The 27822-nt window shown below is 38.5% G+C and overlaps 1 protein-coding gene across 1 annotated transcript in view; it reads left to right on the plus strand.

The window, feature by feature from the left end:
- LOC140229909 (uncharacterized) overlaps positions 1 to 24786 on the plus strand; it is a 76934-nt gene extending 52148 nt beyond the window's left edge. The window contains exons 3-4 of the mRNA XM_072310108.1: positions 23490 to 23657; positions 24755 to 24786. Coding sequence (XP_072166209.1) covers positions 23490 to 23657; positions 24755 to 24786 — 200 coding nt within the window. The remainder of the gene's footprint in view (positions 1 to 23489; positions 23658 to 24754) is intronic.
- Positions 24787 to 27822: the final 3036 nt, after the last annotated feature.

The raw sequence follows: 27822 nt of genomic DNA on the forward strand, positions 1-27822 counted from the left end.
TGGATCAAATTTTAATTCTTGACACAAAGGGACTTCCTCTTTATAGCAGCCAAGATGGTTCATATTTTCCTAACACCCCATATATATATATATATATATATATATATATATATATATATATATATATTTTTTTTTTTTTTTTTTTTTTTTTTTTTTGCAAAATTTCCCAACACTTGCATACATTTCCGGGGTCGACATGAATAATTATGCATCAATAACCACCCTGAATATAAAGTCATAGCATAGTTGTTTGTTTGTTTGTTTTTTTTTTGCGTCATTAGGTGATACGCTATCAGCGTATCACCTATTGTGATTGTCAAAATCTCTCTTTATTTTTTTTTATTCTTCTTTCTTTCTGGACAATTTTGTGTCGTCAATATCTCAACAATGACATTATGGAATGACATGAAATGTTCAGTCAACATGTCTCATAACAATATCTAGCCACAATAAGGTTTTCATGACAGTAACATATCTATGACGTCATTTAGGCGCCATTTTGTGATTTTCGGACCTTGTCACATGATCGATCATAACTTCATAACTAGATGTAATTTCTGCGTCATTTTCGGTGGACATAAAGTTCAGGTCACGCTCTATCTTACTTTTTAACGCTAGTTACCCAGGTCTTCATTACGCGCGCGTTCGCGCGCGTCAAAATTTTAAAAGGCTCAAAACGACTTCCCAATGGGAAATCTCGAAGTTTCAGACAATTTTAAGCGTTTCAAACATTTTCTCGCGTGCGCGTCCGTCCGCGCAATTTCGCGCGCAGAGGGCGTAACCAACATGAAAATGCAATTTTTTTGACTGATTTGGATTCCTGATACTTTGAGTAACAATATCCACTGATTTCCGATCGATGTTGACCTATAACAAAGGAATGCGCTGGCGTCAAAGTTGAAATTTCGTGTGCGCGTCTATGTGGAAATATAACGAAAAACATGTCTTTGTTTATTTCGCAATAGCTCTTTAAAAAGTCTGTTGACCCTATGTTTTTATTGCATATTACAAAAGCATATGAATTGGAAATAACGTTTCAAGTATCAATATTTCCCGAAATACATTATGACGTCATCATATCATCATCTGAAATCAAAAAAGTGGAATTAATTTTTTTGAGGTACTGTTTCTAACATTCATTTGCTCGTATCTCTGCTGTTTAAGCTCAATATTATCCCAAATTCACATATGTTGTACTTTTAACATTTGCCTTTCAAGTCCATGTCATGGTTTTGAAATTTGATGACGTTATCATACTTTAAATTGTGATTAAAAGTAAAGATGCAAAATCGGACAAGTTTACATGTTATGTCTATGGGAAGTGATTTTTTTTAAAACCATCCATTGACTTGACAACGTTTAAGCACCTTTATCTCAGCTGATTTTGCTTCATTTCCTCTGAAATTTAAGTATGTTGTAGCTGAGACAATAAGCTGCAGTAATCATGCATTTTGTTCTTTGAAATCTTCTCATGAGGTTGACAATTTTGCAGTTTAAAACTGAAAATGAGAATGGAATGTGGACGAATCGATTCCTGATTCATCTTTCACATACATAAGTTTACGTTCCTCATATTTTCTCGTCGAGACGTATGGCCGAGTGGTTAAAGACGCCGTCTCAGAGACGTGAGGTTGCACTCGTGCGGGTTCGAACCCCACAAGATCACGAAACAATATACCTAACTATTTTACTTTTTTTTTCTTCAATGGTGTATTACACATTCGTCCATGTAGAAATTACGTTCGTATATAAACGCACCTATACACACACACACACACACACACAATATCCCTCTGTTTTGTGTTGGAGACCACATTGCTTCGACTGCTGCAGAATGTTGCATCCTGACTCTGTCAAATAGTATGTAATGACGACAACGGAGGTGTTGTACTTTGAGCAATTGTCTTTCAAGTCCATGTCATTGTTTTGTACTTTGATGACGTCATCACTCTGAAAATTGTGATTAAAGGCAAGGTATCAAAATCAGCCGATTATAGGTTTTATGTCTGCGGGACGTATTTTTCCGAAATTGCCGGAAATGGCACAGCGACCTCAGTCGTTACAAGGCCGCATTTCCTTCTAGCAATGCAATACATGTTCACGCGGCCACAATTGTTGAGTGGGCATTGACTTTTTCCCCCTGTAATATCTATACATTTTTTTTCGGCCTTAGCGTTTCCGTGGATGTCCCGTGGCCGAGTGGTTAGAGAAACCGTTTTGCATGCACGCTCAATATAACTTCAAGGTGCCTACAGTGCCGACCGCGGGAAACGTCACGAAAACCCCTAGGGCAAATGCGGGAAGCCCTTTCGTCCGGGCGTACTAGGTAATACGCGGGCGTTTGGACGCGTACAGACGAGGGAAGTCGCCCGCACTTTCACGCTCGTCTAAACACCCGCATTTGCCCGAGCGCTCCAGCGCGGAATTAATGATATGAAAATCAAACTCTCCCGTCAACCATCGGCTACATGAAGGAAATTAGCTGAAATCGATCCGCGAAAATCTTTTGAAAAGTATCAGTAATTTGCCGGATGTTTGCTTTTACGTTCGAAAGTAAAATGATAACCATAACATTCAGCTCCCGAATATGCTAAAGCAAATGTCGAATGATCCCTTTGATGTTTGGAAATGAATAACAATAATACTCCGTACGATGATTAAATAAATGTCGGATGTTTGCTTTTACTTTCGGAAGTAAATAGCAATAACATTCATCTCCGGAAGATGCTAAAATAAATGTCGGATCTTTGCTTCAACGTTCGGAAATGAATAACAATAATATTCAACTCTGTACGATGATAAAAATAAATGCCGGATGTTTGCTTTTACGTTCAAAAGTAAATAACAATAACATTCAGCTCCGGAAGATGCTAAAATAAATGTCGAATGATCCCTGTGATGTTCGGAAATTAATAGCACTAATATTCAACTCCGTATGATGATTAAACAGATGTCGGGTGTTTGCTTTTACTTTCGAAAGTAAATAGCAACAACATTTGGCTCCGGAAGATGCCCAGAAAATGGCAGATGATTGCTTTTTACGTTTGGAGGTGAATAGCAGTAACAGTCTGCTCCATATAATAAAATACATGTCGGATATTTGCTATTACATTTCGAAATGAAGAACAGTAACATTCAGCTGCGTTTGATGGTAAAGTAAATGTCTGATGTCTGCCTTGACGTTCAAAATGAAAAAACAGTAACATTCGGCTCCGTACGATGCTAAAATGATTGTCGGATGTTTGCTTTTAAATTTGGAAATGAATAACGGTAATGTTCTGCTCCGAACGATGCTAAAATAAATAACAGATTGTTGCTTTTACATTTGGAAATGATTAACGGTTTCAATCGGCTCAGTTAGATGCTAAAATAAATAGCGGATGTTTGCTTTCACGTTTGGAAATGAAAAAGGATAACATTCAGCTCCGTAAGATGCTAAAATGAATGTCGGTTGTTTGCTTTAACATTTGAAAATGATTAACGGTAACATTCGGCTCCGTAAGGTGTCAAAATACTAGTAAATGTTGGATGATTGCTTTTGCGATCAGAAATGAATAACGGTAACTTTAGCCTCTTTACAATGCTAAAACAAATGTCGGATAAATCAGATAATTTTGCTTAACATTCGACGTCGTGCGATACCAAGTTGATTGCATAAACCTTCGACACTTCCTTGCTGCTCAATTTTATTTGATCTCGACATTATGGACGCTATACCTATTTGATTTAATTGTCCTTATTTTATCAACCTTCGACATCAGCCGCTACTTTATAGTTTTCTCGATCACTAACGTCGGACGGTATGACCTAATCAACTTTGGACATTGGTCGCTATTTAATAATTTCATCAACCTTACACATCGGTAGCTATTATTCCGATGTTCGTTATTCCGAAGGCTCTCTAGTCCGAAGATTCGTTATTCAGAAGGTATATTGTTCCGTTAATTTCATTTTCGGATTCATGAATCTTCAGAATAACGAACCTTCGGAATAACGCCACAAACGTTCGAATTAACGAACCTGTAGGTTTAGGGAATTTGTGTGTTTCGAATTTGACGACCCTTCGGAATTACGAACCTTCGGAATATTACGAACAGCACCCATCCGATTATCAACCTTCGACATCGATCGCTGCTTACTGATTTTATCAACCTTCGACGTCGACCGTAAATAACGTATTTGATTGACACTTTCGACGTCGATCGCTGCACATTAGATTGGCAAACCGTCGAAGTGTCGATCGCTGCCTATTTATTTACTGGTTCCCCAATTTCTGACTTAGTTACTGATTTAATCTACCTTCAACATCGGTCGGTCATTATATTGTAAGTGGCCACTTATTGTCTCGAGCTTGATATTTCCCAATGGCGTCCACGTCTACACACACACACATAAAAAGAAAGAAAAAGATCTGAGTCTTAAAGATCTAACGAGGCGTGAAAGTCCTTGTGTGATGCTTTTAATTGTGTCATTCACAATAGTGTCACGGTCCCTAAGATGGATGAAAGAGGCGCAGATCTTAAGAAGCCACTTGAGTTGAAGTTTAAAACCGTCTGTCTATTCTTTAAGTACACGATTTGTAGGGAAAAAAGAAAAAGACAAAGAGAGGGAGAAAACAAAGAAAACGTAGGAGAGAGAGAAGGGTATGGCGAAACCACCAGAGTGGCATTATGTAATCAACAAAGCTGCGTTTAACTTCACTCGAGTCCCCGAGAAGTGGTACTACACGTGCATGCATAATGTTTATCTTGGATAAACTGTAGGTACCCTACTCTCCTTTCATGATAAATTGTTTATACGTATCACATAACTATGTCAATGCATGTTTACGTCGCAATTTGTCCAATCGGGGTTTTCCCTCTTTAAGGAGGGCTTGCTTTCCAAGAAAAAAAAGAAGGATGAAATTAATGATTATGAGCAAAACTGAATGCATTTAAGCAGCGGAATCGCGCTACATCAATAGCACTCCAAAATCTTCGAGTGATCCCGGAGGTCACTCCGAGTGAAAATGAACATTTTCACTCAAAATTCACTCCAATTTCACTCTAAATTGACTCCGTTTTAAATGTATCCATCCCTTCAAGTGTGAATGTTTTCATTTTTTTTTTTAGAGAGAGAGAGAGAGAGAGTAGGCCTACTGTGCATTGGAATACGAATCTCTGTTGTGCAGCGATATTATGATCGCTATAAAAACGATCAGTTCGATGAGCAAAGCACGTGCTTGCCCTGCCAGCAGTGAGTGCGCCATGTGGTTCCAACATACTCATCTTGTGTGCCCAGCGTGTTTTTATCACAGAACTCTTGTGTGTAGAGTTCTGTCGTTTTTACGTTATGGTCAATTCATGACGTGTGAGTGCTTCGACTTGACGCCTGTGAGATTGACAGGTGCCGTTTACGAGAATAAAAACTGTCAGTAGTGACTATCAATCCCAAAATCAGTTGCTATATAATAATCAGACTAATTACTTAAATGTAAATAGAGTTACATGTAGTTACATGTATTTCGAATGACAATGCGCACATCCCCTTTATCATCACACTTTTGATACGGCGGACAGAAGGCCGTTAAATTTCATTGCTCTCAATGATTCGATACAATCATAGCTTTTAAAAGGTCCAATTAAACAAATTGGATATGAAATCACGGTTACAGCTCGTTATTCCGAAGGTTCGTTAGTAAGGTTCTTTAGTCCGAAGGTTTGTCAATCCGAAAATGAAATAAGGTTCGTTATTCCGAAGGTTCGTTAATCCGAAAATGAAACAAAGCTCGACTTACTTCGAAGGTTCGTTACGGACCCTATATCATTTCGGATCCTATATCATTTCGGATCAACGAACCTTCGAGATAACGAACCCTATTTCATTTTCGGATTAACGAACCTTCGGAATGACGAACCCTATGTCATTTTTGGATTAACGAACCTTCGAAATAACGCCGCAAATGTTCGAATTAACAAACCTTTTTTTCGTTTTCGGATTAACGAACCTCTATGGTTTAGGGAATTTATGTGTTTCGGATAAACGAACCTTCGGAATAACGAACCTTCGGAATAACGAACAGTACCCGAAATCACAACGTCTTTATCTTGTTAAGATATAAGACAAAAAAAGGTCCCTCAGTTCATGAACTTGCGATGTTTCTTTATTGCGTGTGTTTCTAGCTTGTATTTGGCACTCACGGAATGAATGCGCGTACAGTTATGGTAGGCTACATACTCGTGCCCTTGTTGTTGCTGAACATTTCCCCTTCACAGTGATTGTGTGGCATGATCGTTGAGTATGTTCAGAGGGTGTTAGTGCGTTGATTAAAATGTTACCACAATAGATGCACGTGTGCTATAACAACGATCTGAGGTCTTTGCTACGCGCTGCTTTCTTGTTTACAAACATTGAATCTTGGTGAACTTACTATCGTCCCTATGCTAACATGCAAAAGAAGAAAACGCTTTTGTTCTTGTTTATGTGTACCATGCAGTGAACAGAAGGTAGACCTGTAAACTGTGCCGCTAGGCCCTAGCTGTAGTTTGCACTTTGACGGATTGTCACTGCTCGTCTACTATTCGAAGCGAAATGAAAATCAAACTAGAGATCTCGTGCTGTATACTTTCTCGTACTGTGTACTATATACCATATTTAAAATGCAATTTGTGGTAGTACTTGTCAACGCTGTGTTTTTGGCTCAAACTTTTCTCTCTCAAACTTACTTGGTTACGCAGGGGCGGATCCAGGGAGGACCGCAACCGGCGCCCGCCCCCCCCCCTTTATTTATTTTTTTTTTGTTGAAACAAAAGAAATGTAAAAAAAAAAAATGGGGGAGGGGTGCGTGCGCCCCCCTTTAATTTTGTAAACGCGCCCCCACTTTACGGAATTCCTGGATCCGCCCCTGTTACGGGATAATACCTATCAGAATCTTCATGTAGTATTTCTTGTGATTTTGGTGCAAGCTGCATGGCAGTATTGATTTTGAGACACTTCTATGGTCCGTCAGCACCTGATTCTCTTTATGTGACGATGTGCACGTGAAAAGCATTCAAACTTTCCCATGTTTTTGCTCTTGCATTAAAGGCGTATTAATTCACCACGTACATGAAACAAAACCCCCATAGTTCTGAAATGTGAGTTATAGGGATAGAAACAACCGCTGGAAAAAAAAAATTGAATCCGTATGATCGAAAATACAGTACACTATGTGAATGGTTACAGTTCGCTATTCCGAAGGTTCGTTAATCCGAAAATATGTGTGGCGCTCCGACAAAATGAGTCATAAGTCGCACGGGGACTTTTCCCGTAATGAGCCGAAAATGAAGGGGAAGCACTACTCGGGTCGAAAATTTTTTATGACGGATTTTGATTCCTTGACGTTTTATCTATTTGTACAGAAAATTTCAGCGTGTAAAAATGAGGACAAGTGTCCCAAATCACAGTTTTTCTGAGACAATTTTTTTCGGTTACATTTTTTTCGAACGCTCGCCTTTGCGCTGCGTTTTGCACCTATTGTTCTTGCCCGATTGAGACTCCGCCTCCGTTGCTAGGGCGTATGCTAATGAAGCATTGCTCTTGACCCCATTGAAGACAAAACAAAGCATGGTGCGCGCGGCGGCGTCGGCAGCGGCGAGGGCTTAATTACGCAATAACAGTGAGCTGACCAAGGCTATCGATTGCATGACCAGCGAGTTGTGTTTGATACATGCACCACATTTCATGAAGTGGTGATTGATGTGACGCACAAATGGCGCTGAAAAAAAAAATTCCAACGAATGATCACGCAAAATTTATGATACTTTATCAATGAGTTAATACATGATCACATACTCGAACTTGAAACCTCTCCCTATGTGTGTGTGTACTTTTACAACTTTTATTGGCCTCATTAATGAATTCATTCAAATAATTATGTATAACTGTTGTTCCCTGGTATGTGACTTGCTGTTTAAAGTTCATCTTTGGAGATATAGCATGGCATAAGTTGTCAATTATTCTCGTCTTTATAAAGTCGACAATTCGCATGATAATTTAAGCCAAATGTGTGTAATGCGTAATTTTATTTCCCCGGTTAATAAAACTTATTGCCCTATTTTCTTATGATGGTTTGGGCCGCAACGGCATGGAGAGAAGTCGGACGACAAACATTATCAATGCCCAAATAGCTCGTGTTCCCTTTGGAGGATATTCTGACTCTTGCCATTTGTGTATTTTTTAGAAGTAGGACCTATGTGAAAGTGACAGAAAGTTGTGTCGCTACTCAAAAGTGTTTTTCTTCATTTTTTTTAAAAATCAGAATGTGTGTAATGATAGTTGTTTGTCGTGTCTTACGTGTAGCTGACATGTGAGAGGTCAAGTCTGCAAAGAATTTGGCTAACGGCTTTGCGAAGTAGCAGCGCTAATTGCCTATTGAATTGTGTATTCTGAGGAATTCCGAATGAAAGAACTCGGACGACACTGTTCACGCCTTGTATCCGAGTAAACCCGGCATCAACGAAGCCTTGAACAATGAAAGGTAAACTTCCTGCTATCACGGGGTGGATAATCACGCATCCAGTACAATTCTTTTTTTCGCTATTGATAGCAGAATTAGTGACGTAACGGAGCGACAGTGTTGGAGGATCGGCATTATATCTGCTAATTTGTAAAAGATTTTTTCAGTCCCCTTTTGTGTTCAGAACCACAGCCAGGGACGCCAACTTACTTTATCTCCTACAAGCTATCGTTACTATCTTAAAACGTGAATTTTATGAAAGGTTGAAAGTGAACGCGGAATCAGTTCTTCTGCGTGACACAAGGCTTTTATAATAGCATACCAAGCTTAAATCGTTTACCTGTATAGAAAGGGCGGGAATACACACTTATCGCAATCATCCGGATTTGAGAGTGATACACTCTACTATTTTTCTTCATCTTTCCCCCGACAAAGACCATGGTAATTCAAAACAAACAAGCAAACAAACAAACAAACAGACAAACAAGCAGTTGCATTATATCAGAACGTACAGAGTTATTGTGGTTCATGCATAGGTCATCTTTTGATGTATAGTAGTCATTTGTTGTCGTTTTTATAGCGTGTCCTAATAAATGCCTTTAGCGAAAACCCAACATAACTTTTATCAAGGAGGGAAGGGAACTTAAATTTAAATATAACATAGTTTATAGAAATCAGACATGTAAATAAGGCAATCATATACATCCGCATGGCCGATTGTAATCTCTTACTTTGACTATTAAACATGATCGCCTGCATTTACGTGCTTTTTCTAATTTCTTGAACTTTGCCTCATTTTCTCTTTTTTTTTAAAGAATTGCTCGCAACGTTTAAAAATCGTAACGCAGTCCGCTTTCCCACAATTAAATGTTCCATTTGATTCGTCACTTATTGTTGGTCGGGTGACGACAAATGTTGGAAACTCGAGCGATGATACATGGCATTTTGTTTTGTTGGTTTTCGTCTCATTGCTCAAACGAATTTTGACTACGATTACAGAGGTATCATCTACGAGACTTATCTGATGGTTTTTAATACAGAAATGATCATCAATCAGCAAGGATTAATCAACAAGTCATGAATTCACTTTACCCATCATGTCTAATCGAACTACGACATTGTTGAGGTAACCGCGCCTTTTTATTTTCATAGTTCAAACTAATTCTTGGCATAATCCAAACAAATAATTCTTTATATAATTTCTCAAAATGCTCAAAAGATGGCCATAGTTAAAACTTTCTACAAAGATTGCATACGGCAATCTTTACTGGCCTAAACAAGTTTTCTAGAGCTATCAGTTCCCCCTATGACGATGATTTCGTTTGCGTTTCGAACTTGTACCGAACTACTTTCAAAACAGCTATTACCTTTATGGTTCGATTAATGAACCAGTCTTTTGAATTCATAACCAACATTCGTGATCGTAACCATACAGTACCATAATACTGTCAATAACAGTTGGAAAATGTAAATGCTATAATAATAGCATGAAATAAATGAGTAACGATTATCTTCATACATTCTAATTCCTAAGTGATGCCGCTGCGATAATGACACATGGTTTGACTACTGCTTCAAGCAAATAAAAGGAAAAAGGAATGGGATATACTTCTAATGATGATACCACCCCGTACAATGCATTCCACTGTATTTGGTAACATTTGGTTACGTTTCTGTGCGCTTTACGTACGGAAAATAAAAGGCAGATTGATTCCATTAACATGCTAACACACAACGCATTCAAAATGTTTTTTGAAATACACCGTGTACAATGTAATGTTTTAGTATACGTTTTGAAACTTTGAATTTGCGAGTCCTTTGTAAAGTTATAAGGGTTGTTACATTATCAAGCAAAAATTAAAGTATATAGGGATTCGGATTTGCTCAGAAGACTAAAAATGCTTTATATGGCGATCGCTCGCAACAGAGACAACCCGTTTCAGTAGATATACAATGTAATTCTGTTTTCATAAAATGAAAGAGAAACGTAAAGAAGTAAACTTTTTAACTTCATTTAGCTTTCTCACCAATTGAACTTGATTTGATCTGCCACGCATGATATCGCTGTATGTTCTATTAATTCTATCAAATTATTTGATTGGCGTGCTTGTTTTTTATGCGGACTATTACAGGTAAGTATAGTCACTAACTCATTGAAGTTCATAATATTTGTACGATTATGGCGTGTTAGTTGTTTTGTATTTTCATTTTTATGATAATATCACGTGTGTATCTGATTCTGACCACGAAAATATGGCGACTATCTAAATGCGGAGTATGTACTGTAAAACTAATGTCTCCTGCCAGTATAGACAAACTAATTTCTAGTCTATCCCCGCTTGAAATGGAATAAAAAAAAAAAAAAAAAAAAAAAACGAAGTTCGACTTTCAGCAGATTTCAACCGTTTTGTATAGTGCCTGATACAATAATGATTGTATCTCATGGAAGAAAACTAGTCTCCTTGCCTGAATTTTAGCTGCTTCCTTTTCAAGCTTGCGGGAAAGAAATAGCTGAACATCAATCGCAATCATAAGGAGAGGCACATCCTTAAAAATAAACACAGGAGTACTGAGACATACTACTAAATAAAAACGGGCCTTTTATCACTATTGACAACACATGACACTGAAATGTTTGTTTGTTTGGTTGGTTTTTTTTTTTGGGGGGGGTAATACAATTGATTATTCTGAAGGTTCGTTAATCATACAATGAAATACATTGTATGGTTCGCTATTAGCTTAGGTTGGTTAAAAAACAACAACAAACAACACACACACATTAAATGCGGTTCCTTTTCCGGTGTTTCCTTTACCCGAAAGTAATCAAGCAATCATTTATTTTAATAGTAAGGTTTGTGAATACAAAACGAAATGAGGAAGGCCTAACTATCAATTTAGAATGTATGTCATTATAATTATCTATACTCAACTTCACAAATGCAGAAAGATTGTAACTGTAAATGTGATGTTAAAAAAAAAGATAAGCTTAAGCTACAAGTTAACGAGTCTTTATATGCTATGGTATTACAAAAGTGACCGAGAATAAGAAGTATATTCATGATACAGTCATAATTATAAACCCAACGTGAAGCTGTCAGGCCTACATCAACCTTTGCTTCTGATACGTATAGTACGTGCAACATTGGCAAGCTTGATAAGCGATAATTCTGTGGACGCAACGCCTATAAAGGATATGTGCCTAATATGGCGGGAATTCAGAATGTTACGGCTGTATACAGCTGCAGCAGAACAGACGCGAAAGCAGTCTTTGATGTTCTGCAACATTACGACCATGTGCGTAATTTGAGGGTTTTTAGTACACGCAAAGAATACGATCCCCCGCCTACAATGGGTTCTCAGGTTCTATCTAGGTATTGGTACTTGCTAAACGCATCCTCTTTAGTTTCCATTGACAACAACTACATGGGAGGAGAATGGAAGCAATCAACGCCCTCGCTAAAAGACGCTTCTCATAAGACGCATTGCGTGCCCGTCTATGGTACAATAGGTACTCAGGTTCGATTTAGGTATTGGTACTTGCTAAACGCATCCTCTATAGTTTCCATTGACAACAACATGGGAGGAGAATGGAAGCGATCAACGCTCTCGCTATAGACGCTTTTCGTAATACGCATTGCGTGCCTTTTTTCTTTCTACTGTTTCCTATTGTTTGTGAGTTAAAAACTTGCGGCAAACTACACCGCAGCCGACACACAACGCGTACCGACTCATTCATGCGGCGGCAGCGGCACGGACACAAACGCACCGAAGTTTACATCGGACGACCGTATTGGTCAGAATCGTTAATGATAGACCTGTCCTGCGATTGGTTAATTATATTACACATCCAAGCTATCGCCTTATACGGTAGTGCGTGCGATGGAGCGTAAACGCCGTCGCTAAGCAGGACTGTTGTATTGTTTCGTCCTGCGAAAGAAACAGGTTGTGAGCTTGAACCTAACCTGAACTTTGAGAGCGATTTTCTCCGTTATTTAGAAAAAGGACTGACATCGTAAGCGTACTTAATATTCGTTTTTATGATCTACAGGGATGTCGAAATCAGTTGTATTACATATCAGTGTAAAGCTTAGAGTCTGTAGAATTCACATATAGGCATAACTACGATTTCATTTTTTGCGACTTTTGACTCATTCCGACGGAGCGCCACACATATGAGGTTTGTAACTTGTTATTCCAAAGGTTCATTTATCAAAAAATGAAATAAGGTTCGTTATGCCGAAGGTTCGTTAATCCGAAAATGAAACAAAGGTCCTAATTCCGAAGGTTCTTTACAATCTATAAGCGAAATACTGATATCTTCTTATATTCTAGGCTTTATTACAAAAAATTATGTAGGATGCTTTGCACAACGGACCTATTATGCATCACATGTGATATCTAAAACATCTTTTAAGGTAAAGATATGACCTTTGTGTATCTACTCGTTTGTGTGTATGTGTGTGCGTGTGTGTGTGTGGGGGGGGGAATAGTTTCCTCCTTCTTCTTCTTTTTTGTTAGAGTTTATCTTAGTTGATCTTGATACAGTGTACCTCTTTCGGTGCGCCCTTTCTCTTGTTATGTCACTTCATCTGTTTCTACATTTTGAAGCAAAGTAATTTGTTCAAGCATTGTGTATGTCCTCGTAACCGTAATGTGTCATTTTGCTGCGATGAGTTGGTTCTAGTAGGCCCTATTATCGCTGTGAGATGTAATTTTTGTAATAACGTGTTGAGAATAACAGATTTTTGTTTCTGAACGAAAGGAAAATGACGGAATTGTTTTGATAACCAATGTGGATGACGTGTTGAGAATTCTGATTCCTGTTTCTCAACGAAAGGAAAATGACGGAATTATTATTTTGATAACCAATGTGGATGACTACCTTCTATAAGTGATTTTGGTGTAAAAAGAGAGTTTGCTCAAAGAAACGCGCTTCTCATGAATGGTCAACGAAACAAAATACATCATACAATGCAACGTGACTCGCGTGCATTTAGCAAACGAAATGTCTAGACCTTTAAGTTCAAGTAAAATGCATAAAACACAGAATAAGAAAGCAGACAAACTAACAAATATGGAATTAATGACCGCAGACGTAACGTAGGAAAACCTGACACCTATGCTTGAAGAAATTCCCACAAAAGCAGAGCGCAAGATAAAAGAATACATGTGCGTAGTCCATACAGGTCGTGATGCGCTCGGTCGAAATGCGTATGTCGCAGTAAACGAAATTTTAGGCATGTCTACACATGTATATATATAAATACTTGAATTCTACATACATTTTATAGTTTTATCTTTACAATAATATATAAAACAACCCCTTTCCGCATCCCTAGAAGTCATAAAAGAAAAAAAAAAGAAAATCGCCCTTAAAGTTCAGGTTATGTTCAAGCTCACAACCCGTTCCCCCCCCCCCCATGATGCAACAGTCCTGCTTAGCGACGGCGTTAACGCTTCATCGCACACACATAAATGGCGACAGCTTGGGTGTGTGAGAAAATTCATTCTTAAATGGATGCACCCCCATGGCACTCAGGATTATCACTGACCCTCCTATGCCTTTTGTCTATCCACCCTCCTGCTTTAATCCCCCTCCCTTCACCTGTTGGCCTCCTTGCCCATGACCTCCCATCCTCTCCTTTTGTTTTCTTTGTTCCGTGTCCCTAGCCTGTCCCTGACTGTTCGTGTTGTGTGAACTTCTTTATAATGTGATTGCTTTCCCTGCCTGATTATCATTTTGCCTCTGACGAAGATTCTTCTGGAATCAAAAGCTCAGGCCCCTTTAGAGTATAGACTCCATTTTACTCCTTTGGCACGCCACTGATATTCGATAAGCAGTTTTCAGCATTTTTGTGTTTGTTTGTTTTTGTTTTGTTTTTGCTACAGATAATTAGCCAATCACAAGACAGATATAATTCGATTCTAACCAATACCAAAATACGGTTGCCTGAATGTAAACTTTGGTGTGTTTGTGTTGTGTGTCGGCTGCAGTGTAGTTTGAAACAACAGAAACAGAAATAAGAAAGAGGCACGCAATGTGTGCTATATACGAAAAGCCTCATTTACCGAGAAAGTTGATCGCTTCCATTCTCCTCCCATGTTGTTGTCAATGGAAGCTAAAGAGAATGCTTTTAGCAAGTATACCAGTACCTAAAGAGGACCTGAGGAACCCGTTGTTTTGAATGCTGTGCTCGGTACGAGTTCAAAACGCAGTCGAAGTTATCAGAATGCCATTATAATAGAACTGATAGCTCTATAGAAAACTTGTTTAGGTCAGTAAAGGTTGCCGTAATGCAATCTTTGTAGAATTGACTCATTACATTTGAGCATTTTGAAAAACGTGTAGAGCACTTTCGTTTTGCATATAAATGTTAAGAAATAGTTTGAACTATGAAAATAAAAAAGTATGGTTACTTCAACGATGTTGAATAGTTCGATTAGCCGTGATGCATAAAGTGAATTCATGAATTCATCTGACTAATCCTTACCGATTGATGATCACTTCTATAAGCCAACAGTTAAGCTGAACTGCTTTGGAGTGATAAGACAGGTAAACGATGAAAACTTGGTACATGTTGTATGCTATTATAATTATTATAAAATCCTGTAGCCAGAACTGATTTTACGATCATCTTTAACCTTTCAGAAAGTTCCAGTTTTCAACTTAAATAGTAGCGATAGCTTGTAAGAGTAAATTAGCATCCCTCTGACTATCTTTGGTCAATATGCATACTCTTAACCCTATTCTAACTGGGGGGGGGGGTCAAATGGGTCAAATTGACACCCCCCCCCCCCACGTTTCGCGTCACGATTCTGCAACGCGCAAAGATTTTGCCGCGTCGTTTCACAACTTTTTTCATTGAAGTCTTCCGCATATTTTGAGACCAAATTTGCGACGTCTGAGTACACCGTTCTGAAGTTACGTAATGTTATGCAAATGCATGTCAACCGGAAAACAGCTCAAATTCACGATATCGTGTGCAAATTGAATGTAAATTGTGTTTTTGGGGTTAAATTGATATAAATTATAGTATTTCATCTTTGAACCATTGAAATTAATCAATTCTATATAGTGTAGATAAGCCTGAAAAAGTGCCTGCAACAAATTTTGAAAAACAACAGAAAACACAAGGTCGAACAATCAATAAAATACATAAGAAATTAACAAAACAATAAAAAACAAAAGAAATTGGTTTTGACTGTGCTTTATTTTTAAATGAAAATTGGCTTATATGTCTTGAGGAATTTTGACACAAAAATTTAGCAATACTTCAGTCTTTTTTATGGAGTTATAGGTGAAAATATGATTTCATGCACAACTTTGCATAATCAATTTATTAAAAATAGAAAGGCAATATTTTTCTATTGTATGACCATGTAATCTTGTAGTTGACATCCAGCTCTATCTTCAGGAAAAATTTCGCAGCGATCGCGCGATCGGTGGCCGAGATCTGAAGGGGGGGGGGGGGGGGGGGTCACCCCCAGTAAAAACTCCTCCCAGTTAGAATAGGGTTAAGCCAGCTGAACAGAGTGATCAATGGGCGCGATTATCACCACGCGTGGTTAACCTAAACAATGCTCGGCCGGCTTGTTCGGTTTCAGTGTTGTTTTTTGTTTCTATTTCCCCCTTTTAAAAACGAAGGTTCCTTAGTCCAGCCATTGTTTTCGCTTCCTGCTCAAGACATTGAACAGTTCAGCAAAGCTGAAGTTTAGATCACTAAACGGCGACATGAACTCATGATGATAATAGGACTTAGATCACAGCCGAAAGTGCGCTCCTTCATTACTCTAGAATGAGAAAGAATACCCTGTCTGTGTTCAAAGTTGGGTTACGGACGATGAAAAAAAAAAAGGTTTGAATCATGAATTGTCGGATGACGTCGGCAGATTGATGATATAACTATTAGCGTATCATGGGAAAGATTAAGTAATGATGAGCCCAATGATATCGCAGGGCTCCAAACTAATTTTTATTTTTGACCATCAAAATCATTGATTTCTATTTTTTTTTTTTTTTGGTGGCCAAAAAAATCAAGAAAAACATAGGAAAAACTAAATCGGTCCTACTAAAAACAATTATTAAGCATTACTGACGTGACAGGTACCCATGTCTAAAATAAATGAATACAGAAGTAGATCATCTTATCACCATTATTCTGAATTCTAAGATTTAGCAAATAGGCTTATAGATAATTATAAAAGTTGATGCCTATGCTATTAGGTGGTCATAGCTTACTTTTGGGATGAGAAAGTGGGAGCATTTCCAGATTTTTTGTTTTAGCATTGTAAAGAGCCGAAAGTTACCGCTATTCATTTCTGATTGTAAAAGCAATCATCCAACATTTACTATAGTATATTAGAACCTTACGGAGCCGAATATTACCGTTAATCATTTTCAAATACACTGTATAAAAGCAAACAACCGACATTCATTTTAGCATCTTATGGAACTGAATGTTACCCTTATTGATTTCCGAATGTGAAGCAAACATCCTCTATTTATTTAAGCATCATACTGAGCCTATATACCATTAATCATTTTCAAATGTGAAAGCAATAATCTGTTATTTATGTTAGCATTGTACCAGAGCTGCCAACCGTTCCGAAAAATTCGTATACGAAAAATCGAAGGGAATACGACAATATGAAAACGTCCTTAGAAAGTACGAATTCACAGTGGGGAAAAATAATGGGTAAAAATATAGCAAACGCACGTCGCATGTGCCATGTTATCTGTATTCAGCTGGGATATCGATGCAACGCGTACGCACCGTATGTGGAAAGCGCTGAATAGAAAAATGTGCGCACACGCATATCGCTGCTTGCGTACTGTGTACACCGAACAGAACTTCGCGCGCGTGAATCCCTGTCGCCTACGGACCCTGGATGTTTACATGGATCGCCGTGGTATCCCAATGTGTGGCCGGCCGGCTGGGGAGTGTCTACACACTGTAGTCAGCTGCTACTACAGTACCGTATGAGGCGGGGTGAAAGCGTCCCGTTGTGCAATGTCTGCTTCTTTTTCTCTTCTTTTCATCCTCTTGTCCCTTGCCTCCCAAGTATGAAATGATTTTTAGAGTGTTGTGTGTTTTTTTTTATAACGCTATTGCATCATTTTCTGCGAGGAAGTTGTAGAGGTGAGTTTCTGTTCGTGTATTGATGACTGATGTGCACTGCCCTCTGCAGTATATGTGCAGGTGAAAAGCGTTCGAACTTTCTTTCCAGAGTATCGTGGAAACTCGATTATTTCTAGGCCTATTAAAGGAGATCTCAAATAAAAGAATACTTATAACAAACTATTTTCCCGTCAAAATGAATCAATTTCCTTTGTTTTGTATCGTTTATTGACTTGATCCCATAGGATCTCGTCGCAATACCGAGTTTTATATGTGTGTTTATTTTCGCGTAGCTGTCGGTGCTGCAAAACTTTTGCTAGGGCCTAAGCTTACTACTAAACTTCGTTTTATTTCCGTCGTTTCTCACACCTCGTTTAGTACGATTTCTTACATTTTATATCACTTTATCTGTTCCCTTTATACTTTGAAGTATTTAAACGTAATTCTCTTAGTGTCTCGCATTGTTATTTTCGTATCGGCGATTTCTCCGCTTCGCTGCAATCGAAGCGACGGAGTTTGATCCCAGCCGCTTCGATGTGCTATTTGTTGTCTTCTCAATGTTTGTGTTGTTGGGAGGTGTTGATACTTTGTATTTATTATTGAGTTTCCTAGGTATTTATCTCGAGGGATTATGCGTGTTTCTTAATGTTGATCTTAGGAAAAGGCTAAAATGATCTTGAGTGATGTCTGATAGTGATGATAGTGGTGACTGGTGTAAAAAGACGGCTTCCTGTGAATGCTTGGCGTACGTGACGTTTGTTTTATTTCCCTTTCCCTCTAGTCTTCTTTCCCCCTTACTCTTCTTTCCCCTCTCAAGAATGATTAAAAAAAAAAAAGAAATTACGTACACCTCACAACAAAACGAACCATGTGCTATAGCAACTTTCGTAAAGTTAAATCTAAATGTTCAATATCAGCAAAGAATAAGGCGAAAACACGAATGACAATAAATAAAAGCGAAGAGATTGCGTATGCAGTCTCTTCGGCTCGAAGAAACTTGACACCCCACCCCTCTCCCTTGTGGAAATTTCCACAAAAGCAGGTGCCACACCCAGGTGCGTGCCAGACGAAAGAATGCGCGCATTGGAATAAACAGCGTGTAAGTATCCTGGAAATATCGATGGAAGAACCAGCTCATTAGTTGAATTAAAGGAATAATTCCAAAGATATCATGATTCTATGTCTATAGCCTTTCTTTTGGCGCATAGTAGGGAACATCGAAGAGTCGATTATAGTGTACTTGATCGAATATCTAATGTTCCCTGAACAATAACAAAAGGATTGATTATTTAGTCAATTAAAAATGCAATCACAGAAATACATGAAAGGTCTCGTATGCCCAGACAAATTCACTACGAGAAGGTCCAATGAGATGCAGTCATCACCTGGTTAGACAGCAAAATACAACGTGTAATGACAATTAATTTCAGTTCACGCGCATCAAAACTGCTTATTACTTTTCAAAGTTTTGGCTATCAACATTCGTTCGTGGGTGTATTTTGTTTGTTTGTTTGTTTGTTTTGTGTGTTTTTCCCTCGTGAAAGACGTAATGATTTCTTCATATCGAACGTAAATTGCATGTTTACCGTAAACAAGCCATTCAGCTCAGCTCAGCTATGGCGCATTCGATCCATCGAACTTGCAGTAACCTCTTATAGGCAGGAGCACATGGCACATTCATTTAAACTTGAAAATGAAGCCACGTGTTTGCACCACATCGGCGCTTCCATACACAGCGCGGCATTTTGCGATCATCGTTATAGCAGACTTTCCGATTCCAGTCAGGGGAAAAGGAATTGGAATACTTCGAAAAATACTGATGTTTAAAATCCAATAAAATGAAAAAAGCCTGAAAACAACGCATGATTATGTTTTGATAGTACATAATTGGAAACACAGAACAGAGTTTTGCATCCGCTCACACAGAAGCTCTCTTGAGAAGATCAAGCATTCCCCGTCCCCTGCTAGAAAATGGAAGCTTCCATAATCAGCCCAGAAAGATTTTGGAGGTACAAACTAGCACTTGTACACATTGCGAGAAAGCAATCAATCAACGCTGAACATTGCGTAGTTTAGAATCTTTATCGTGCTGGTGACCAGCTGGATGCTTCGGCATGTGTCATAACGTTATGTTTAGAGCCTGTAGGCCTCATAGCAAAAAGAGGGAGATTGAAAAAAATACGAATTCTGGTGGAAAATACGAATTTTGGAGCTGCTGAGTACTAATTTGTGCTTCGAAAGGTTGGCAGCTCTGTCGTATACGGAGCAGAATTCAACAGTTAGTCATTTCCAAATATAAAAGCAAACATCCGACATCTATTTTATCATCGTACGGAGCCGAATGTCACTGTTGTCCACTTGCGAAAGTGAAATGAGTCATCTGACAATTATTTCATCATATCGTACGGGGCCGAATTTTGAACGTCAAGGCAGACATCAGACAGTTTTGTGTGTGTGTGTGTGTGTGTGTGTTTTGTTTTGTTTTGTTTTTGTTTTGTTTTTTACCATCAAACGCAGCCGAATGTTACTATTCATTTCGAAATGTAATACACATGTAGCAAATATCCGACATTTATTTTAGCATAGTACGGAACAGAATGTAACTGCTATTCACTTCCAAACGTAAAAGCAATCATGTGACATTAATCATTTTGGCATCTTCCGGAGCCGAATGTTATTGCTATTTATTTGCGAAAGTACATAGCAATATAAATTATAAGCAAGCATCCGACATTTATTTAAACATCGTACGGAGTTGAATATTATTATCATTCATTTCCGAAAGTCGAAGGGAGCTGATTGTTATTGTTATATTTCGAACGTAAAACCGAATATCAGACATTTATTTTATCATCGTATATACGGAGTTATTTTGGTTATTCATTTCCGAACGTCACAACAAACATGCGTTATTTATTTTAGCATCTTACGGAGCTGAATGTTATTGCTATTTACTCTTGAACATAAAAGCAAACATCAGACATTTATGTTATCATATACACGGAGTTGAATATTATTGTGTTCATTTCCGAACCATCGAAGGCAGCTGAATGTATACTGTTATTCATTTCGAAATTTAAAAGCGAACATCCGACAGTTATTTTAGCATCGTATGGAGCAGAACATTACTGCTATTCACTTCCGACCGCAAAATCGTATATACGGAGTTGAATATTTTTGTTATTAATTTCCGAACGTCACAGCAAACATTCGACATTTATTTTAGCATCTTCCGGAGCTGAATGTTATTGCCATTTACTCTTGAACATAAAGGCAAACATCAGACATTTATGTTATCATCGTATACACAGAGTTGAATATTATTGTGTTCATTTCCGAACCATCGAACGCAGGTGAATGTTACTGTTATTCATTTCGAAATTTAAAAGCGAACATCCGACAGTTATTTTAGCATCGTATGGAGCAGAATATTACTGCTATTCACTTCCGAACGTAAAAGCAATCATCTGACATCTATTTTGTCATCTTCCGGAGCCGAATGCTATTGCTATTTACTTTCGAAAGTACAGGCAATCATCCGTTATTCATTTTATTATCGTAAGAAGTTGAATATTTTTGTTATTTATTTCCGAACGTCAAAGGGATCATTCGACATTTACTTTAGCATCTTCGGGAGCTGAATGTTATTGCTATTTACTTCCGAACGTAAAAGAAAACATCAGATATACATTGTATATTTTATAAACGTATATACGGAGTTGAATGTCATTGATATTCATTTCCGAACATCAAAGCAATCATTGAACATTAATTTTACCACCGAACGCACCTGAATGTTACTGTTATTCATTTCGAAATCTAAAAGCAAACATCCAACAGTTATTTTAGCATCGTATGGAGCAGAATATTACTGCTATTTACTTCCGAACGTAAAAGCAATCATCTGACATTTATGTTAGCATTTTCCGAAGCCGAATGTTATTGCTATTTATTTTCGAAAGTAAAAGCAAATATCCGTCTTTTATTTTATCGTCTTACGGAGTTGAATATTATCATTCACTTCCGAACGCCAAAGCAAACATTCGGTATTTATTCCAGTATCATACGGAGTCAAATGTCACCGTGATTCATTTCTAAAATCAAAAGTAAACATGCGACATTCATTTTTGCGTCTTACGGAGCCGACTGTTACCGCTGTTCATTTTCAAAAGTAAAGGCAAACATCCGACTTTTTTTGTAGCCCGATTGGGCCACCGAATTTTCAGCAATGAAATTTTGGTGGCGCAGGTCGTTAAAAGTCGTGAATAGCGAGATGATCGTAACCGATGTCGATATGTTCTAATAATTATTGATACTTGAGTGATGAACGCATGTGCACAACTTCCGCAGGTGTACTTCTTTAGAAAGTAGCGAACAATCAAGGCAGTGGACATCAGAGTGTGATTAAATCGAAAAGAAGCCCCTGAAATCGGAATTTGATGAAAATGGGCAAAGTCGGAACTCCATGAAATGTATTTTGATTGAGCGGTCAAAATAAAGCTTAACGGGAATGTGCCCTTGAATACCCTCGTCCACCCTCGTCCACCCTCGTCCAACCCGAGTCAATCGAGACGCAAATTCCCGAGGATGGATTATCCGTGCGGGCGGATGGACTCGTCCACTGAACGCGTATACCCGCGGGTACCCGCGGGGATACGCGTCAGTGGCCTCGTCCAGATCTCGGAAAAGCGTGACGTTTCCCGCGGTCGGCACTGTATATCACATTCTTTTCTTTGTCGATCACAGATGACCGACATCTGATGACCCCAGGCGTATCACCTAACTCGTCAGTGTGACGAGTTTCATGTCTCGTTTAATATTTCTATTTTAATGTAGTATTGCTGCAATCAGATATTTTGTTCTTTTATATCAGATGGTGCATTTAACTATCAGACTTTATCTTTGCTTCATTTCAAACAGTAGAGAAAATAATATGGAACTGAAGGAAACTAATGTTCATCATAACATTAGGATATTTTTTTTTTCTTCTCATTGCCTTGTACAACACTGTGTATTATGTTTACAGCAGCAGACTGTCTATTCTATGCTCATTGTTTCCCAGTGTATCATGTAGATAATGAAATGCATTTTGAATACAAGTGTACCTTAGAATGCTGCTTACAATGTTTCATTTTTGTTCTTACACTTGCATAACATATGTATATGAATGGAAAGATTATAGTGTGAATATATATATTGTGTGTGTATCTGTGTGTCTGTGTGTGTGTTGAAAACAGACCACTTGAATACGTATAATACATTGTGAGTGCTGTGTTATCAATCTTTACATACTATATATTACAATGTATACAAAATGGCGTAATACTATTAATACAGTCTTTAGACTGCACATACAGTGTAAGTAGAGGTTGAGTAGCTGCTTTTCATTTGTTTTATGCATACAAAATGACATAATGAAAACTGGTATGCAGGAAATTGTCAGACAAGGAAACTAGCGGAGGATCAACCTTTTTGTTTTCATTCTTTCTTTTTCTTTTTCTCATTTGTCTTTCATCATCTTAACGATACTTCAAGGATTTGTTCTGGGTTTTTTGTTTTGTTTTGTTTTTTATGTGCAAAAATTTATGCCAGTTGTACTTTACATGCAGCATACACTTATGTACAGGTAATGTTGGTACATGCCTTACTCAGCATTGGTCTTTGTGATTACTTGAAAGGTTTCATAGCAGTTTCTTGATAGTTTTGCAAGTTTAAAAATGTTCAAAACTTTGTTTGAGTTCGGGTGCTAGAATAACGTGGGACACATTACACTTGGTTCTTCTTGAGATGTCGTTTAGATTTCAGATTTGATGTCACGGACAATACCTCACACTGTATTTTCTCCACTTGACCCATCCCCCCCCCCCCCCCCCTCCCCCATATCTGACCTACAGGTAATGGCTCTGGCAGTCTTGGAGCCATCGTTGGAGGCGTCATCGGTGGCCTGGCCGTCATCGGTCTCATCATTGGCCTGTGCTGCTTCTTCAGCCGGTGTCCAGAGAGTCTCCCCTCAAGCTGCTTGTACTGCTGTCCAGCCGCCTGCGAGCCAATTTGCCCATCCGGTATGGCCGCACAAGCACTTCTACCTGACCTCGTCGCTTCGAGACGATGAATTGTTACCCCAGAATCCACAGCCATTTTGTTTCTGGGTGGTAGTTCTTGTTTGTCACTGCATACAAGCAGATCTCAAACCTGATTTAAAAGGGGGCGGTGTGGGAGAAGAAAAAAAAAATTCTATTATAGATTTTCTTGATAATTTTGCCCAGGCATGCTACATGAATCAGTAGTAGATGCACTGCCCAGATTTCTGGTGAACTACCTACTCTAAGTCAAAGGTCTGTGACCTACACCTAAAGTTTCATTTTCCGGTGACGACAGCTATGAAAGAATGTCCAATAATGATTTGTTTTAGTAGGAATTATAGGAATCAATAGACAATTATTGCCAAAAAAATAAATGAATGCATGAAAGGTAAGTGGCGAAATGTGACGGTAGAAAGTTTGACTTTTACCAGCCGGAACTTCAGCTTCATGTATATGATATTATCTTCATTCGTGTCTTACAGGGAGTGACATGGTATCCAACTACCCAATAATCGTAGCCTATAATCTAGGCGGAAGATGCAGCTATGGAGCTGTTCAGCTAAATGTCTGACGGGGCGACACTATTGTCTTTCTTAAGCGATACATCTGATGAGGCGAGACTGCGAACAGTGGAAGCATCCACCCCCTATATAATATGCACTCATTGTGCTTTACTCGATAATATGAAAACAATGGCTATTAAAAGCAAGACGAGTAGATAAAGGCAGATGATATTTCACATGCATCCACTGTTCATAGTCTCTCCACATCAGACATATCGCTTTAATAGCTAAGACAATAGTCTCGCCACATCAGACTTTTTTTTTGGCGTAATAGCAAGAAAATAGCTGCATCCTCCACCTAGATTTATAGGCTACTCATCATCTTCAGTGTAGAAGCATACACAGTGCTCATGACCCCTGTGCATTGTTTTAATGACCTGATGATGCATTTCTATTTTTTAAATTCTTCTTTTTCTTCACTCTCCCCTTGTCTCCCTTTCTCCTGGTCCTCTCCATCTTCCGGTCCCGCCCTTGTTGACCTCGTCGCCACGGCGCTGACGGTTTGCGCTGCAGCGTGCATCACACTCGAGACAAAGGGAAGGTGAGTGGCAACGGGAAGATGCGATGATGATCTGTCTGTCTGTCTGTTTGTCTCTGTTTTTTTCTGTCCATCCATCCATCTGTCTGTTAATATTTTTTCCCCTGCCTGTCCAGTTGCTCCAGCTCGTCAATAAAAAGAAGAAAAAAAAGCTATAATCCATCAGCTTTTTTCAACCATTGCGCTGATTTCTTCATTCCCTCAAAATATTGCATGGAGATGACGATGATGCAGCATTTATATTGCGCCATTTATCTGTAGAAACCTTTAAAGGCATGGAAAGACTGCATGTCACAAAACCTCGATAAACAAAGAATTAAACACACTGGAACGCAATCTGTGCTTCGCCAGGAGCGTACGACTGTCCTTTTGGCTAGGAATATTGCAGGAGAATCTGGGGATCATTGCTGCATGGGTGACCCACTGCACTATTTCAACCAGGGCCCATTCCTCCCTCCCCCCCCCCCCCCCCCCCTCCTCGTCCCCCTCGTTCCAAAAGGGGGCGGGGCACAGGAGTTCCTGGGGAGACGAACGCCAATCACAGAGAGAATGTTCCTCACTCTGACCGCTGCATGCTGAAAACGGATGCTGAAAACTGTTTAACCAGACAAACCTACCAAATTCCCACCGGAGAGATTTCAGCGTCTTCACCCTTTGAAATATTCTTCACCCCATCTCTCACTGGAAAGGCAGCACTCAGGCATGCCTCATATCATTCAACTGTGAACTTGTCTTGGCACAACAGTATAACAAAAGTGTGCATGTAAAAAATGATATCATCATGTCTTCACCAATGTTCAGATCGGGGGGGGGGGGGGGGGGGGAATGACATTGTTACACAAAGAAACTATTACCAAACTGATCCAACCACTTGTGGATGCATTGTTGTCCTTTGTTTGAATATTTTTCTCTGTCTTGTGGACAGCTGGGGTGAACCATCTATCTCAGGACACCTCAACCACCTCTTCCTCACCCCCTCCCCACTCCATCCCTGCCCCCTTTCTCCACAGTTCTATCATGCCAGTTTATCAGGGTTCTGAAAGAAAGATTAAATGTAGTTGTATTGGATCTTCTTGGAACACCATTTTCAATAGCTTTTTGAGACAATCAAAATGAATGAAGGGGCATGTGTGCAACTCTAACATACATACTCTTTGAATTTGTACTCTAATCTCCAATATTGCCTCTAAGTGACTCTCCTAATAACCTTTTGAAGTAAAGATAGCATCTGAAGTTTGTTTGGCGCATGAAATATAGACATCTTTCTGTGCTTCTCTACGTAGTAAGTTACTGCTTTCATATTTATCATTCATACTAATTTTGATGTGTTTGCTACTAATTGCATGTATCTTGTAATCATAAATGTGATTTTTTTTAACCAACTTCAATGTTTTTATAACCATGATGTATACACTGACAGCTGATTTCATGCATTGTAAATTTTACATCAGATATTTATAGCACAGTGTTACTATAGTAGAGAATGTATAAATACTAATCTTTATCAAGTTTCTGAATGCCCTTATTAAAGTCAAAGTATATGGAAATTTTCTGCATGCTGTAATTTCTTCAATAACTTTTGTGGTGTAGCAAAGGCTACTGCTTGCAGTCAATGGTGGTTAGTTTACTGAGACTTGAGATTGCACCAAACGTTTGCAAAATACACTCACACACACAAAAAAAAAAAAGATATTTGAATAATTCCTCTTACATTGTTTGTGTTTTATCTTTTGCCCCCCTTAAAAAAATAAAGAATAAAAAATGATATCGAAAGGGATATTATATCAAACCATCAGTGATGCACAATTTTCATCTCAGAACAGCCTTGTCAACTTAATCTGCCAAAGACCTGAGGAGAAACATCACTTCATAAACATGCACAACGGAACAGAATATTTCATGAAAGTATGAAAAAGAAATCTGCACAAGGTGACCAAGAAATTGTAGATTTCTTATCAATTCGTGCACAAAGGGACAGACTATTTCAAGAAAGAAATCTGCACTTAGTAACCAAAGAAATTGTTGTTGATTTCTTGTCAATTTAGAGATTTTTGATTGAGATAAATTCAGGAGTAGCAGAGTAATGATTATAATTAATCTTTTATTGTAGCAGATATAAGGATGTGACTTGATTTCATGCACAAATGTTTAACATGTTCCATGCATAGCCTACAATCCTTGTAATTTTTACGCCCTCCCTCTAAAATCAGAAAGGATTTTCGATACGATTGCCATAATTAGATTAAAGGTTATCAAAGTTTACTATGCTGTACAATCAGATGTGGCTGTTATACATTCTGGAACACATTACTGAAGCCTTAAGTGGACATATCTTATGGTGTTTTTTGTGTTTTTTTTTTTTTTTTAAGGGGGGGGGGAGGTGGTGGAGGGTGTAGCGGAATGGAGGGTGGAGGTAACAAAAGCGATTTTGTTCTGTATTTAGGATTTTGGCCATAAATTGATAGTAATCAGTAACTTTTCCCAGCTGCAACAATGTTTGTTGCCAGCTGTCATCTGGCAAATGGAACCCACCCACACCCCCCCCCCCCCACAAAAAAAAAAAAAAGATAGTAATGATAATGATAATAATGCTAAGTAGACAAATGAATAGAAATAAAACAGAAAATGTTTTATTACAGTATAGTTAATGAACAAGGTTTATGATCTGTGGATTTCACATACACATATTTATGGCATGTATTGTTTGTACTCTGTTCAATTCCTGTTACTTCTTTATTCTTGTGTGCGATCTTGTTCTTTATGTCAAACTGTAATTGCTGTGAACAAAGGTGCCCTGAGATTTAGGTCTTTCCTTATCTAAACCCGCCAGTGGTAGGGGCTGTCCCTAACTCCTGGCTCCATGTGCAATGGTTTTCATTGGTCTGGATCTGCCACCTACATGTAAAGCAGTAATATCTTGTAGAGATATTTGTTTACATTCTGTTCTATTTGTTTGTTACTGTATACGCCATATATTTCGCAAGTCTAAATTTTCGCGAATCAGGAGTTCCTGACGATTTCGTGAGTGGTAAAATTCGTGATT

The sequence above is a fragment of the Diadema setosum genome, chromosome 6 (assembly GCF_964275005.1).
Source record: "Diadema setosum chromosome 6, eeDiaSeto1, whole genome shotgun sequence".
NCBI lineage: Eukaryota > Metazoa > Echinodermata > Echinoidea > Diadematoida > Diadematidae > Diadema > Diadema setosum.